We start from the raw sequence: 15,557 nt of genomic DNA, 5'->3' as shown, positions 1-15,557 counted from the left end.
GCGGGTCAGTGCCCTGGCTTCACACCCAAAAGTTCTGTGAACATAACAAACATTTTGAGAGGCTTGCAAAACCTCAGACTCCAGCCCCTCCTGCCCAGGAGTATATTTTGGACTGTGTGCATTTCCAGAGTCAGGCAAGGTGAAGGCAGTTTGCTGCCTCAGCAGAACATAGCTCTTTTGATTCACACCCCCAGAGCCTCAGGCCTGGCTGGCTGCTCTGCGTTCTGTTCCCTACACAAGCACCTGCTCCTACACTCAGTCCAGCAGTGTCTCTCTAGATCAGGGGTTGGCGACCTTTGGCACGCAGCTCGCCAAGGTAAGCAACCTGGCAGGCCGGGCCGGTTTGTTTACCTGCCACGTCAGCAGGTTCAGCCGATCATGGCTCTCACTGGCAGTCGTTCGCCGCTTCGGACCAATGGGGGCTGCAGGAAGCAGCAGCCAGCATGTCCCTTGGCCTGCGCCGCTTCCCACTGCCCCACTGGCCTGGAGCGGTGAATCGCGGCCAGTGGGAGCCGCAATCGGCCCAACCTGCCAATGTGGCAGGTAAACAAACTGGCTCGGCCTGCCAAGGTGCTTACCCTGGTGAGCCGCATGCCAGAGGCTGCTGACCCCTGCTCTAGATCTAAGAGCACCACTCAGGGTAAACTCACTGCTTACTGATCACAGAGTCAAAGAAGGGTCAGTGGTTGTGGTGGCTCCCTCTACAACAAATCATTTGAACAGAAACTGTTGACCACCGCTTCATTCTCACGCACCTGTTCCCCTCCCAGCAGTTACTAATTTCTCAATTTACTTCTCAGAGGAGTCTTAGCAACACCATTCCTCCAGCTGGTAACACAATGGCTGGCCTCATCTGTAGCCACTGTCAATGCTTTGTTGTACATTAGCTAACAGATGGCGATGTATGAGCAGAGCAGTTAGCACACAGCACCTCGCTGCTGACCTCTGAACTGTTTGCTAAATTTGCTCATTGAATATATTTTCTGCTCTTCTTACTGAAACTCAGGTTCTTCTCTCTTGTGCTTGGAGCGCAAGGATTTAATAGGCTACATGCAAATTAGAATTAGAAAAAGCAAGAGCCTTCATTGGTTGAGACTAAATTAAATTGCACAAGAAATGGAGCGAGTAAAAAACATCTTGAAACTGGAAAATCTCAGTCCTGAGGTCAGTGAGAAATGACAAGGGGCTAAATGTTTTCTCTTCCCTTAGTATTTCTAAAGATCTCAGGCTTATCCTGGTAATTATTATTGTGTTATAGCTGTGTCCAAGATGTGCTAGGTGCTGGGCTGCCCAGCTGGCTCACTGCACTTTCAGTGGATCTTGACAACACCCTCGCAGGCATCTCTAGAAACTTCAGGTGTATCCCATGAGTTACCTACTGACCCATGTCAGGGACCAGGGTTTACACTAATCCCTAGGGACAGCATGGGGAGGGACTGAGGGACCCAGAGAAGGGAGGGGACTGAGGCATCCCCATGGCTCTAGCACTTGGCCATTACTGTTTCAAAAAGATCAAAGCCCATTTGCCAAAGCTGAACATGTCTCTATGTGACCCCCTTCTGATGCAGTGGTTCCATTTAGGTTTCACCTCTGGGTGATGGGATTTTCCAATACATTTACACTAATGGAAAATGCATCAGCATTTACTGCTGCAGCAGCTCCAGACCTGCTGGCAGCCAGGGATTCGTTCTACCTTGCTAACTCTAAAGTGCCCTGTCATGGTGCCCAGGCAAGACATCAGAAATATCCATACCTGCTGACTAGATAGTTTTGATTCCGAAGCTCTTTGCCCCAGTCCTTTGTTCCCCTCCACTGCATGCCAGCATCCTAGCTATTTCTTTGTTTCATCCACCTGTTACCCTTGATCATTAACCCAGATTGTAAGCTCTTTATGTCAGGGGCTGTCTTTTTATTACAAGTTTCTACAGTGTCTAGCACTGAGGACTCGATGCCCGATTTGGATCTTGCACCAGTTCTGCAACAAATTAAAAATATATATATTTTTGAACAGGTCTTCTCCTGCAGGGCTTGCAGCTCAAACAGTGCAGCACTCTGCTAGCACATGGAAATCAGAACATGAAACTGACTAGCCACAAAAACAAAATGGAGTGGTCTATTGCACTGAGAAAAATGCAGGCAGCAAACAGTGTAAGCGGTGAAAAGTACATTAATTTTTTAAAAATTATTTCAGTTTCAACATCAGGTGTTATTTGCAACACAAGTAAAGACATTTTATTAAGTATGTGCAATTCACAAGTCAGCAGAGCCCTGTCCTCCCCTTTAAATCCAAGCTCTATAGTGCAGTATTCGGTTTTTGGCTGCTTAGTACTCCCAATAATCCCTATGATTTAGATTTTGCTCTGAGAAAACAGAGTTGAGTTCTGAGCAGTGCTGTGCTTCTGGGGGATTAAAGTCCTGACCTCCGAGAGGTTGACAGAATACAGAGGGATTTGGAATGATAAATAAATGAAATAGAATTCAATGACAAATAATACAACAACGCATGTGAATAATAAAAGAAAAGAAAACCATTTTAACCTGGGTTATTGATGGGCACCTCATGACATGTTACATGCATATCTCATGGTCTCTCCCTACAAGGGAGGCTATCGTCAGTAAGATTGCCACTTTACAACCATTGGCCCATAGGACAAAGTCATGACATCACTGTGTAAGGACCCTGAAGGGGGGGGGGGTGACTAGGGCAATGTGAAGAGGGGAATGAAAGCTCCAGAGAAGCATGGGGGCTGTGAGACACACACTGAGCCATAGGAAGTAGGTAGGGACATCTTGGGGAATGGGCGGAAGCAGGAGTGGTGGGGAGACAGGACAAGATTGTGGGAGGAGCAGGAAGGGAGACAGACTGGCAGGAGAATGAACGTGAAGGTGAGGGACAGGAGAGAACTTCCCATCCTCCAAATGTGACACTGCCATTGGGCACCTCTGACCATTTGCCTGCGGAACCTCTCTTTTAAATCCACCCCTGTAGGTTATGGCTGATGGGTTCCTAAAATCATATCTCCAGCATTAGGCCCATATCACGAATGTCAGAAACAAATGGCTAGATTTCTCCCTAGTGTGACTTTACTGAATTCATTTGCATTACACCAAGGTTGAATTAGGCTCAGCAAGCCAGATTCCCCTTGCACATCAATGTCACTGAAAGAATTTGACCCAGTTGTTTTATGTCACTTGGAAGCCGCATGCCCAGCTCTCAGATTGGTTCCAGCTGCCATATTTGTTTTTAGCTCCAGCCAATCTCAAGGTAACGGCCTCTGAAATCATGCTGCAATTAAAGTAGGGATGGAGAAGAAATGATAGCAACCAGAGTTATGGGACTCTGGTGAAGGTCAGAGACGTTGTGCTCTTCTAGGGCAAAGCTACATCCCATTGAGAAGCTGAGATCCCTGATCTCCGGTAACAAAGTATCTTTTTTCTAGCACTGATGGCTAATGAGGTTGGTTAGTTAATGTCTGCAAAGTGTTTTGTGGAGATAATGGGCCACACACTAAGTATCAAGATCATCAGACTTTAAAACAGTCATTGGGGCTTTAGTTTAGCAGTGCTTTTTTGGCACTGGTCCAAGATTAAATAAAGCAAGTCCCAGACACTGGACCAGTATCATTTGCATTCCCTGAGGATATCCCAGGAACACTTGGACAGTGGTGGCCTGAAAAACAAGTTAACTCAGAGGCGGCAGCACCTGTCATTTCTTCTGCCGCTCGGCATAGATATAGGCTTTCCTTGCCTGTCTTATATTCTGGTGAGTTCCAGCTGGAGAAGGGTACCTCAGAGAAGGCCACGTGATGAGGAACAGGTGTACAGATCAACTAAATAATACACCAGGAGGTGGGGGCTTTTGCCTAACATTGTTTTCTCTCCCTCCAGGGGAGGGAGCCAGCTGTAGCAGTCCTTTTTGGGGCAGTCACACAGTAAAAATCAATCCTTACAGCATCTACATTTGGACATACTGTATGCTTTAAGGAACATTTTTTTTTAAGTATCAGAGGGGTAGCCGTGTTAGTCTGGATCTGTAAAAGCAGCAAAGAATCCTGTGGCACCTTATAGACTAACAGATGTTTTGGAGCATGAGCTTTTGTGGGTGAATACCCACTTCTTCAGATGCATGACATGATGCACTGTGAGATTTGGTCCATGACATGCATCTGAAGAAGTGGGTATTCACCTATGAAAGCTCATGCTCCAAAACGTCTGTTAGTCTATAAGGTGCCACAGGATTCTTTGCTATTTTTTTTTTTAAATCACCATGCAAGTTGCCTGTGATTTTCAGAGCTGATGAGAGCTCTGAAGACTGATGGCTTCTGTTTATCCACAGAGCAGCTACAGGAACAGCAGCAACTTCCCAACTCAAACCTGACTCCTGAGCTGGAGGGACCACGTCCAATGAGGAGAGGGGAGTTCACTCTCCAAGGCCCATTAACAACCTTGACCTCTGCTGAAATGGCCAACACGGTGCCAGTCGGGGGTGGTGGGTTTTGGATAGGGAGCTCACATTTGTCCACTGGGAGTTGGACTGAGACCCTCCAGCTCTCAGTTATGTTCCTCGCAGGTCACCAAATAGCTGCGAGAGGGTAACAGCTTGCAGGCACTGCCAGCTTAGGCCTTGATCCTGCAATAGTTAGAGCACAGTGGGCTGCTGCCCCTACACAGAGCCCCATCTCTTGCAATGGGCTCCACATGGACCCAGTAGGCTGTCCACCTGCTACCACCTGCAGGATCAGAGCCCTAGGTAGGAGTCAGGCAGGCAACTTAAGGTGGGGAAGCCTCTTCATCACTTCTAATCCCTTCATTCCCCTGTGAATAAATATTCACCAACTGCCACTGTTTTTTCTGAGCTGCTAGTACCTGTAGTGGCCTTCCTGCTGGAAAGCCAGGCCATGTGCAACCTCAGCTGTATTAGCTCCCTAGGGAAATCAAGACTTGGTACTCCCTCCTAATTGCTCCATGTGCGTTCCAGCTCAGCAACAGCCTGGGACCCTGCCTGCCTCTTTCCTGGGTCTGCTCAGCCACCTTCAGCAGGCAGCAGAGGGTCGATTTACTTGTTGGAGATATTGGGAGGCCTGGCATCCTGGGAACAGGTCTGGTTGCTCAGCAGGTGGTAGCAGATGGTCAGGCTGCTGAGAGCATACAGGTAATGCTGGAGATGGGGATGAAAAGGACACACTTCTGCCCTGCTCTCCTATTGATGTGTCCCTTAATGCAGTGATAGGTCTTGTGCATTTCACTGTGGCTCCACTCCCACCATTGGCATTAGTGCTATAGTGTCCATGGCAGGGAAAGGGGTTGAGCTGCTAGTTGGGGCTCATGGGAGGAATAAGCATCTGCAGGCAGAAGAGGGGGAATCACAAGTCAGGCAGCAGAATTTTCTCTCCAAAGTTGCTCCGTACCACAGCAGTCACCCAACTTGGACTTGACTGGTCAAAAGCACCGGCCGTGTCCTGTCAGGGAACCAAGACTCTGCTTCTCCCTCAGGGGGCTGCTGGCAAGAGAGCTCTTTTCCACTGAAAGATGTTGCATTGCCTGGAGCATTAATCTCTCCTCCTTCTCCTGGCTGGAGAGGCTGCTGCTAATATCACTTCAGATGATTGCTTATACGAAGCACAGCACACAGATGTCACAATAATGATGGATGAACTCAGGCTGTCAGCTTTGTTCCAGTACCAGACTTCCCCCTGTCACTCTGGATCAGTAACAGAGACAAGCAACCAAATGAAATAACTTGGGCTTTGCCATAATATACGTGGAGAGGTTGGTCGATTGAGACGGCCCTTATCTCTTCTGTTTCTCCCTATAGCTCTCTGATCTCTGCAAGAGTCTTCACCTGATTCTCCACTGACTTGTACCCTTGGCAGTTATTTACACCTGTGCAAAGTGGGTGTAAGTTGCTACTGTTCTGATCTTGTGTAAATGACTAGATCAGGGGCAAAGCAGTGGAGAATCAGGTCCATTCTCGCTATCTATACACAAAGGGCCAAATCCAGGGGTCTTTATACAGGCAAAGCTCCCATTGACTTCAGCAGGAGTTTAGCCTAAGCCAGCACTGTGGGATTTGGTCCATGTGCCCCCAGCTCATTCCGTCACAAGCACTTAGTGTGATGGAGCCGGGTGTTGCCAATGAAGATTCTTCAGGGGGTCAGAAACTGAATTCCTCCTTATACTGGTAGATGGATTAATTACCACTGAACCGTGTTTGCTCCATTCCAACCCCTGGCTTTGATAGTCCCAGGGCAAGAAAGAGCATTTCCGCAATTGATGGGGACAGAGGAGGTGGGGAGGGTAGTGTGCTGTATGTACATATGGAGAGTGATGGGAGGGCTGCATAATGAAATGCTAACTAAGGCAACTTATCTAGGAAAACTGGTTTCTCCAGCTGGCCTGCATCCAACATTTGCTGACACTCTGCTCCAAATGACAGATGTTCTGACCTCAGAAGGTCTCCCCCTACTTGCTTTTTAACCTTGCTCTCCCCTCCACCCAAATTGGCTCCTATGGTCTGGCTATAACTGTACAGGGTCTAGATGAGGTGGAAGGTGGCTAGTATCTCAGCGTTCCAACATAAAATGTGTTAATTATTAACCCCAAGTCCTCCTGCATGCTGTATCCAGTTAGACCTACTTTCTTTGGCAAGGTCCCTGGGCTCTGCAGCTCTCTGGTGCAGCAGGCTGGGAGCTCTGAGGCATCTTCATTTACATTTAAAAATTTAAGTTTTTAATTAAATATGAAAAATTAATAATAAAATCAGGTCTCTATCCCTTCTGTTTATTTTAATAGCAAATTCTCCTCCGGGAGAGGGTTGTTTGTGACAGGATAAGGGAAATAGTTAACCATGTAGAAACCAGATCGCTGAGTTTTTGAGTTAATAACCCTTTGAGATGCCATGGGGCTGTTCACGCCTCTCCAAACTATTATTTCAGGCAGTCTGCAAACTCAGGAAGAAAATACTGCTATAGTCTACGTATCCTGTTCTCAAGATTATTTTCACAACCACGAGGACCAGAATTTTTAAAAAATGAAATCTTGGATGCTTCAACACATTTCTGTGGCCAAAAGGTGAATTGTGTGTCAAATTCCATGTGTGGAATCACCAAATCGGAACTCCATCAGCCCTGCCCCATTATAGGATCATAGTATTCAGACATGAGATCCCATTAGATCAGTGATTCTCAAAGTGTGGCCCATAAAAGGCTGGTGATCTGCAAGATATTTCCAGGTGGCCCACACAACTGATTCTGCAACAAAGATGGAATCTGTGTTGTCTTCAAGCAGTGACAGTTCCTGCTAGATGCAGCTCTTCTAATAAACCTCCAGAGACTGTTTAGGCCAACTAGACTCCAAACAAAATTAATTCTTCTTTGCATCCTGTGCGGCAGCTTCATGGTTCCCTTAATCAATTGTTGTAAATTCAACCATGATCCAAAGTGAGAGATAGCAAACCACTGAGAAGGACAGAGCCAAAAAGCATCTGTCATCTGGGGAGACTGGGGCATTGAGCACTGCTGGAAAGAGGGTTAATTTGGTCCTAACAGATGTAAAGTCCTTTATGTATGGAGAGTAGATAAATAGCAGAGGTACAAGGTGGAGATAGGTAACTGTGCCCCTGCACTCATTGCATTGCATTTAACCTAACTTCTTGCCACTGGGGTATTACATTTTCCTATAGGAAGGTTGGGGTTGGAAAAGGAGATGGTTCATGAGAAGGTCCTTCTGAAGGAGTAATCCACAACATGAAAGAGTTTATTACCGCTGTAATAATGAGGGGCCTGATCCTGTGCGGTGCTGAGTGCCACCAACTCCACCTAACTTCAAAGGGAAGTCAAGACACTCAGTGCCTTGTGGGCCTGGGCTCGATATCATCAAATCCATCCCCATACATGCGTATGACTGACCCTTGATCCTGCATGGACCTCTGTGCAGGTGGACTCCTGCAGCCCCCCAGAGCCCCACTGAAGTCAATAGGACATGGGGCAGGTGCAAGGGCCTGCTCATACATACAGGTTTGCAGAAGCAGGACTTTAGATACTCCCCTCACACATACCAGCTTGGCGCTGGCTCCACATGCACGCTCCACTCTAGTAGCAGCAAAGGGGACTCAGGAGATCTAGGCTGTTCCTTACACTGCAATATAATTTCTTGGTTGACCTTGGGCAAGTCACTTCACCTTTTGGTTTCTCAGCTCCTGGTCTACAATATAGGCTTGATGAGAATATTCCCCTGCATCACAGTGGGGGTTGTGAGGATGAATCAAATGTGAGTGAGGCACTCAGCCATCATGGTGATAAGTGCTGTAAAAATGCCGGCTGCCGCTGTTTGACCCGAGCAGCCAAAGTTTGGGGCCCGGTGGGTGTTCCAGTTGGAGCAGTTCGTGGCAGTTAGGCATTTCTCTGTACGTTCTTTGTAAATCAAATTGCACCAAAATCCTGTGTCTCTGAACTCCAAAGGAATCAAACAGTGGGAAACAGCTCCTTTTGCTCACAGCACCAAGAACACTGTTTTCAGCCTGCAACTTGACCCAAAAACCTCTCCCCAGGTTTCTTCCACATGCTTTTAGCTGCTCCTTCAGGCTGCCTCTGCCTCTGTTCTGATCAAACCTCAGTGTCTGTGAGATCTCTCTTCCCCACCTACCCACAGCCCTACTGAAAATAATATTCAGCCCAGAGCTCCGGGGCAGGTGCACACACAGCTATTGTCTAAGGTTATGTCTACACTAGCGCTTGTGTCAGTGTAACTTATGTAGCTCGGGGTGTAAAACACGCCCCCTCTGAGAGATGTTCTTCCGCCGAGATCGCTACCACCACTCACTGGGGGTTTGTGTTAATTATGCCGGTAGGAGAGCTCTCTCCCATCAGCACAGAGCGGCTACACACAAGACCTCACAGTGGTGCAGCTGCAGCAGTAGGGCTGTGTTGTTGTAAGGTCTCTAGTGTAGACATGGCCTTACGTGGGGCTTATGCTTACAATGGATCCTAAATGAAGGGTGAGTTCACACCTACCGATCTCAGTCGGGTTTTAACTCAGTCCCTAGGAAAGGCTATGGGGATGCTACAAATTACTTTGACATGACTTATGTCACTCAGGAGTATGAATAATCCACACCCCTGTGCGACGTAAATCATAACGACCTAAGCCCGTGTGTAGACAGCTCTCTGTTGGCGGGACAGCTCTTATGGAGGTGGAGTTATTAAGCTGATGCGAAAGCTCTCTCCTGTCAGCTTACAGCAGTGGCTCTCAAACTTTCATACCAGTGACCTCTTTCACATAGCAAGCCTCTCAGTGCGACCCTCCCATACAAATTAAAAACACTTTTTAATATATTAAACACTATTATAAATGCTGGCGGCAAAGAGGGGTTTGGAATGGAGGCTGACAGCTCGCGATCCCCCATGTAATGACCTTGAGACGCCCTGAGGGGTCCTGACCCCCAGTTTGAGAACCCCTGGCTTAGAGCATCTTCACCAGAAGTGCTACAAAGAGGCAACTGCGCCGCTGTAAGTGGTGCCATGTAGACACAGCCAAAGTTTCACCCAGCTCATAACAAGCTGATCAGTAAAATGTTGCCCATGTCTGTAGTGACCTGCCTGATCAAGTATCCCACAGACATCCCTGAGTCCCTCCTCTAAATACGTTTCTTGCCAGTCTCTCCAGCAATGACCTTAGCACAACCCTATAAGCAGGAACCAACACGTGAAGTGTGCCGCTCTAGCAGGTGCACACCTTTAGCAGTGTAAACCTTCTTCCCTCATCTCCTGATCTGGTTTGCCTCCGCATCACATGATGTCATACTTCACTTAGGTTGTAGGCACCTCAAGGCCAGGAATGGGCCTTCATTTTCTGTGCAAGGTGCAATGCAAACCAGTGCTGTGTATAAATGCTAACTGGAAAATAATAGTAATAAACAATAATAATAATAGGATTTCATGACAACAAAGGCTTTGCCATAATTAACAGACCACTAGTGCATCTAGTCACCTGTCTCCAGCATTGGCCAATAATATCCATTCATTTAAATTAAGATGAAAAACACCAGGTCCCCCTACCCTCTGAACTAACATACCTGACCAACCATGTTTTGCTATACTCGGGGTGGGTGGATTATTTCTTGAGCCTCACCATGATCAGTTTACACAAGCCTGCAAGAGATTTGATTTCACAGCAAAATCTTTCTGTGCATGAAAAAGTAATGCTGGGTCTACTGAGAACTTCAAGAGCTAGCATCTTTAGGCAGAAACAGGTGACACAGCATCTTAAAATCCAACCCTCTGCAAATCCTGATGCGTGACGTGTTAAAAGCCCTGGGAGCTCTGCAAAGAGTTGCCATCTGTAATGTGCACTGATGCAAATGCACATCCAAACTGAGAGGCTTGCAGGAGGGAAGACAGCAAAAAGAAACATGGGATGGGAAAGTCTGAGAAAGATTCAACATGATGCAGAACTTAAAAGCCTCAGCAAGTTTATGTCCCATTTTCTTCCAGAAGTCCCTCTGACTTCCCTTTCCCTGCTCAAACTCTTTTTTGTCTTCCAGGACCCCAGTCCCACTCCAGTTCTGCTTTTCTTCCAGACTTCTTGACTTCAAGACCCCTGTAACCTCTTGCTCCTGTGCCCCAGCCTTCCATATGCTTCACTTCCAGACTTCTCTCTTTCCTTCCTAGGGTACATCTTCACTGCACAGTAAGTCCGGGCTCTTATGTAGGTCCTAGCCCCAACCCCCCTACCAACCACACAGCAAACAGTCTGACCCAGGTTTGGCAGTCCTTTAAGACTGGGCTAGCTTACTCAGCTGGGTGGAGTAGGGTGTTAAAGTCTGGGATTCACTTTCATTCACTGGAACCCACTCACTTTGCAGTGAGGATGTAGGCAAAAAAACCACCCAAGTGCAGACAGTTCTCCAATGCCTTCCCACAATTCTCTGCAGAGGTCAACATTTCTCCTGCAGTTGACGTAACTGACTGAAAAGAATCCTAGAGCATCTCAGTGCAAAGAACCAGGGGCTATGCCCATGGACACACATGGATAAGTACAGAAATGTGAGGACACAGTAATGCAAGTAGGGTTTTGCAACAGGGGCACTTGCCCCAGGCTAAGCAAACCTGGGTGCTCAGACCTAGATGACAATCACCCAAGCTACTGCCATGCAGACATATTGTCATGCATCTCCCCATTCTCTTCATGCCTCCTGGTTTCCTCTTGTTCCCTTTCACCATTTACCCAGCCTCCTGACTTCAGAATACCCCATCAATTCCTTTCCTTCCAAGCCCCAAACCCTTCCCATTCCTTTTCTCCCAGGGCATCTGATAGTTTCAGTTGCAGCAAACATTCCATCCCATCCCATCGCTGTCTCGTGAGTGTCTCCTCCACCTCTAGCCACCTGAGATCACTAAAATATTTACAACTCTCTGCCGAAGGGGGTGACTTCTAGGAACAGAACCATGTTAAATAAATAATGACTCAAATGTCTGAGTTGGACAGTTTGGTTGAAAAAGATTCTGACTGAGAGGAAATAAGTGGGTTAAGGACTCCTTTTAATCTGCCTTGGGGGAGATCTTGCCCTTGGTTATTCTCTCTTGCTGGGAAAACACCAATCCTTGGCTCCTTTCAGTAGCACAATCAGTTTTGTTTTGAAATATAATTCATGTAACAAATGTTTGTTGGGTAAGCTGTGGTTACTTATCACAAATCACCTCCCAGAAAATAACGTCTCAGTTTGCAGAAAAAATTGCAGTACACACAAGGGGGTGGGGGGAAATCAGCATTGACACGTGAAGCCACCTCTCTGACAATGTCAAATTATTTTTCTGATAACAACATTTCTATATATTTTCATGGGGCGGACAGCAGTTACGGCACAGAACCGGGAGTCGGGAGATCTGGATTCTATTGCTGGCTCTGTCGCAGTCTTCTTGTGTGGCCTTGTGCAAAAGGCTTAACCACTGTGTGCCTCAGTTTCCTCAGCTGTAAAATAGGACTAGATAAATAATAACTCTGCCTTTTACAGTGGTGGCAAAGCCTCTTTCTGGGGAAGAACTGTTATCTCCTTTTTACAGTAGGGGAAGCTGAAACTCAGAAAGGTTAAGTCACTTGCATAAGACCACAAAGCAAATCACTGACAGTAGCAGGAGAGAAATACAGGTCTCCTGACTGCTAGGTCAAGATCTGAATGGTTAGACCACAATTTGGACTGATAATGGTATTTCCCTGCCTCTCGTGGTGTTGAAAGGCTTAATCCATTCGAGTGTGTAATGTATTGAAAGCCTTAATGGAAGGTGCATTCGAAGTGTGAAGTATTATAAGAAGAAAACGTATATGTAAATAGTCACCTTTTGTTGTTTGAGGGCCACTGGAAAATTTTTTTAAAATGTAGTGAAACTCCCACTGAAATAACACCAACTTTAAGCAAAGAACCACCCACTGCTTCTGTTGTAAAGTACATACTTTTACCCAGAGACTAAGTAACAAAAGTATAGTACCCTACAAACTTCCTGATCATTAGTGTGCAACACACCATGCCAACTTTATAGCAACAGTGGGGATAGAACTCATACTCTCCATTTTCAGAAGCAGAAGGAGAATCTCTTTTTTCTGTTAGCAGTATAGCACCTATGACACGTAGTGAAGCAGTTCTGATTCCACCCCCCATAAGGCAGCAGTACACATACACACTAGCCAAGTATCTCAAGGAGCTTTACAAACACTAATGAATCAAGCCTCACAACTCCAGGACAAGGCGGACAAGCAACCTCGGCCGCTGTCACACAATTATCACCCTGTAACATTCGGAACCAGTTCCAATGCTGAAGTGATGCGTACATGGCACAGGGGTTAAGCAGAGCTAGAAGGAAACTGGCTGAGATGCTCTGTGTGTACAACAGTCTCAGAATGGGGGAGCTGTCCTCAGAGGTTCACACTGCTAATCTAACCCCTGCCTTTGAGTCCTCCCCATCCCACTTGGAACTTGCCTTTGTATCCTTCCCTGCTCCCCAATGGCTCTTTCAGAGGTTCACCCAAACCCATCTAATTGAACACCTGCTGTTTTATCCTCTCTGCCCCAGCTTGTCAACCCCTCAGAGGGTCTAGCTGCATATCTAGCCCTCCCCTCCCCACTTGAACTTTGCATTTTCCACTGACCAGACAGGGAGTCCCACAGTGACAGCACCTCAGCACCGACAAATCCTGCATCTTACCTCCTGGACCATTTGGCAGACTGCCTCCCAAAGGGTCTCTTCCAGAGCACGCCATACAGCTGCACTTTGGTGCTGATATCCAAGATATCCGAGTCTGCCTGTTCCATGGACGGAGAAGGGGAGACAGAGTTGGATTTTGAAGTGAACATCATAAACGGATTTTATTCTAACTCTCCCTCTGTGCCTGGCAGCTCAGGGAATCTGATTAAATGCAACGACCCAGAAGGACATCACCAGCCACTCCAACAGAGAGACTGAGGCTATGGTTTAAATCAATAACAGGACCGCTTAGTGCTCAGGCAATAATTCTCCCCCTGATGCAGAGAGGATGAAAGTGTCTTCATTTCGTATCACTTTGTGATGCATTACGGAGAGCGCAAAGGTCCCAGCCCATGAGTCAGAGGGCTGAATAGAGCCACAGACCAGGAATACAGAGAGAGAGAGAGAGAGAGAGGGCGAGAGAGAGAGAGAGAGCACGCGCACACTCAGAAATAATGCAGCAAGCCTAATTATCTGTGTGAGACCCAGGGTGTAAGGATAGTTATTACCCTGAACACTCAGGAGCCCCAGATGGGAGTCAGAGGGGACAGTCTGCAAATTGCCAGGATTGTTTCTGTGACACATGCCCCCAAAGTCTTGTGCCTGGTCATGAGTTCTTTTGATTGGGTCGTGGGGCAAGGTGAGCAGAGTGGGTGTGAATCAGTGAGCTCCAATCAGACTTCCTCATCTATTTGGCGAGGTTTCCTTTTTGTGCCAGTCTAGAAGCCAGTGGGCAGGGTTCACGTGCTCACTCTGGTTTGAACGGGTATTGTCCGTGACACCAGTCTCATTCTTCCTTAAAGGGCCATTGCCAGCAATAAAATATATTATACAACTCGACAATTCCAGCTCTGGGACTTGGGACACATTATCCCTTCTGCTGCTTCAAGGTGAGCTTCACCACTCCATTCATCTCCTCTGACTCCATCGCCAAGGAACAGCTCCCCAGCCATTGCGCACCCCACGCAAAGTCCATCCAAGAGACACTTCTTCCTCAATGCTCACAAGAAACCACAGAATAATGTTGTTCCAAGTTCCTGCATCCTGCCTTCTCTGTCTGTCTCTGACATCGTTAGATCTTTCCAGAGGGATTGCCTTGGTTTTGTCTTGCCCAGTGCTGAGAGCACATTGATGGCAGCATCTAACAAATAAAGACAAGAAGTTAGAAGTATTATATTAATAATGTAACCCTTCTGTCCCTCTGAGTTGGCAGCAACAAGGGCAGGGTTCAATATCCAGGGGTTCCGTTTCAATAACACAATGCAAAACCGGCTCGAGCCCCCACCCAGTGACCTGGGACAATTACCTACCACCCCCCCAGGCACCTCTAGGAGGCAATACTTCCCCACTCGCAAGGATGGAGTCCAAGTGTAGCAAAATCCTTTTAATAAAGGAGGGAAACAATGCGGCATCACATTGGAGAAACCCTCAAACAGGATTATAACACAAACCATAAGCAAAAACCCACCTCCAAGTACATTTGGCAATGTCCTTTCCCCCTTAGGGTCTTGAGTCCCATCACCCCAAAGTCCAACAACCTGAAAGTCTCTGGTCAGTGCCACCCCAGAGTTCAAAAGTTTATCTGCAGATTTTTACCCCCCCCCAGCCTGGGTGGAAATGGGGGCAGGGCACACACAGGGTGGTAAGGGGCACCTTACGTGGGCCAGAGCCAACTGCTCTGCCTCTTTGTGGAGTTCTGCTGCAGCCTTCATCACGACCAGCTCCACTACACCGGTTGTGCCGCTCCTCCAGCCAACCCATGAGCCACTCCAGCTGTCCCCGCAAACCGCTCTACTCACTGTTCCATGGGCTGCTCCAACATGCTGCAAACTGCTCTGCTCTGCCAGCCGCTTAGTGATAGATCTTCAGGCTCCACCACTAGTTAACACAGCACTCAGTGATCTCAGCTCAGTAAGCTTAGCTCTTTCAGTGATTTCAGCTCACAGTAGGGGAGCCCTGGTGCTGGTGCACCATTGGCCCAACATGAATTCAGCTCAGCAGCCTCTAGATGGATTCCTAATGGAATCAAAATTAGCTCTACTCTTCAACAGTGGAGAGAGGAGGATGTGCAATTGGTGTTTCAGGCCCTCAAAAGGTGCCCATACCACCAGGTACACACACCAGTCCCCCAACATCTCTCATTTCAATGGGTTTTGGCACCCATGTCCCTTGTCTAGCAAGTGCTACTTAATTGACATTGAGACATCTCTGTCATAAAGCAGTCTCATAGTTCCTCATTCACATAATAAGGGTGACAACACTTTATTCCTCCTGCCCCAATAACAAAGAAATTGGGGATCCCAGAGCTGTCAAAATAACCAT

At 47.3% G+C, this 15,557-nt stretch overlaps 1 protein-coding gene across 3 annotated transcripts in view; it reads right to left on the bottom strand.

The window, feature by feature from the left end:
- The window catches only part of PLEKHD1 (pleckstrin homology and coiled-coil domain containing D1), a 58,375-nt gene extending 44,770 nt beyond the window's left edge, over positions 1–13,605 (bottom strand). For all 3 annotated transcript variants that reach the window (XM_050953552.1, XM_050953551.1, XM_050953553.1), the window contains exon 1: positions 13,197–13,605. In XM_050953552.1, the coding sequence (XP_050809509.1) occupies positions 13,197–13,348 (152 nt within the window). In that variant the 5' untranslated portion in view covers positions 13,349–13,605. The remainder of the gene's footprint in view (positions 1–13,196) is intronic.
- Between the last annotated feature and the right edge of the window lie 1,952 nt (positions 13,606–15,557).

The sequence above is a fragment of the Gopherus flavomarginatus genome, chromosome 5 (genome assembly GCF_025201925.1).
Source record: "Gopherus flavomarginatus isolate rGopFla2 chromosome 5, rGopFla2.mat.asm, whole genome shotgun sequence".
Lineage (NCBI taxonomy): Eukaryota > Metazoa > Chordata > Testudines > Testudinidae > Gopherus > Gopherus flavomarginatus.
The sequence above is the reverse complement of the archived record's forward strand: the minus strand, read 5'-3'. Positions and strand labels throughout refer to the sequence as shown.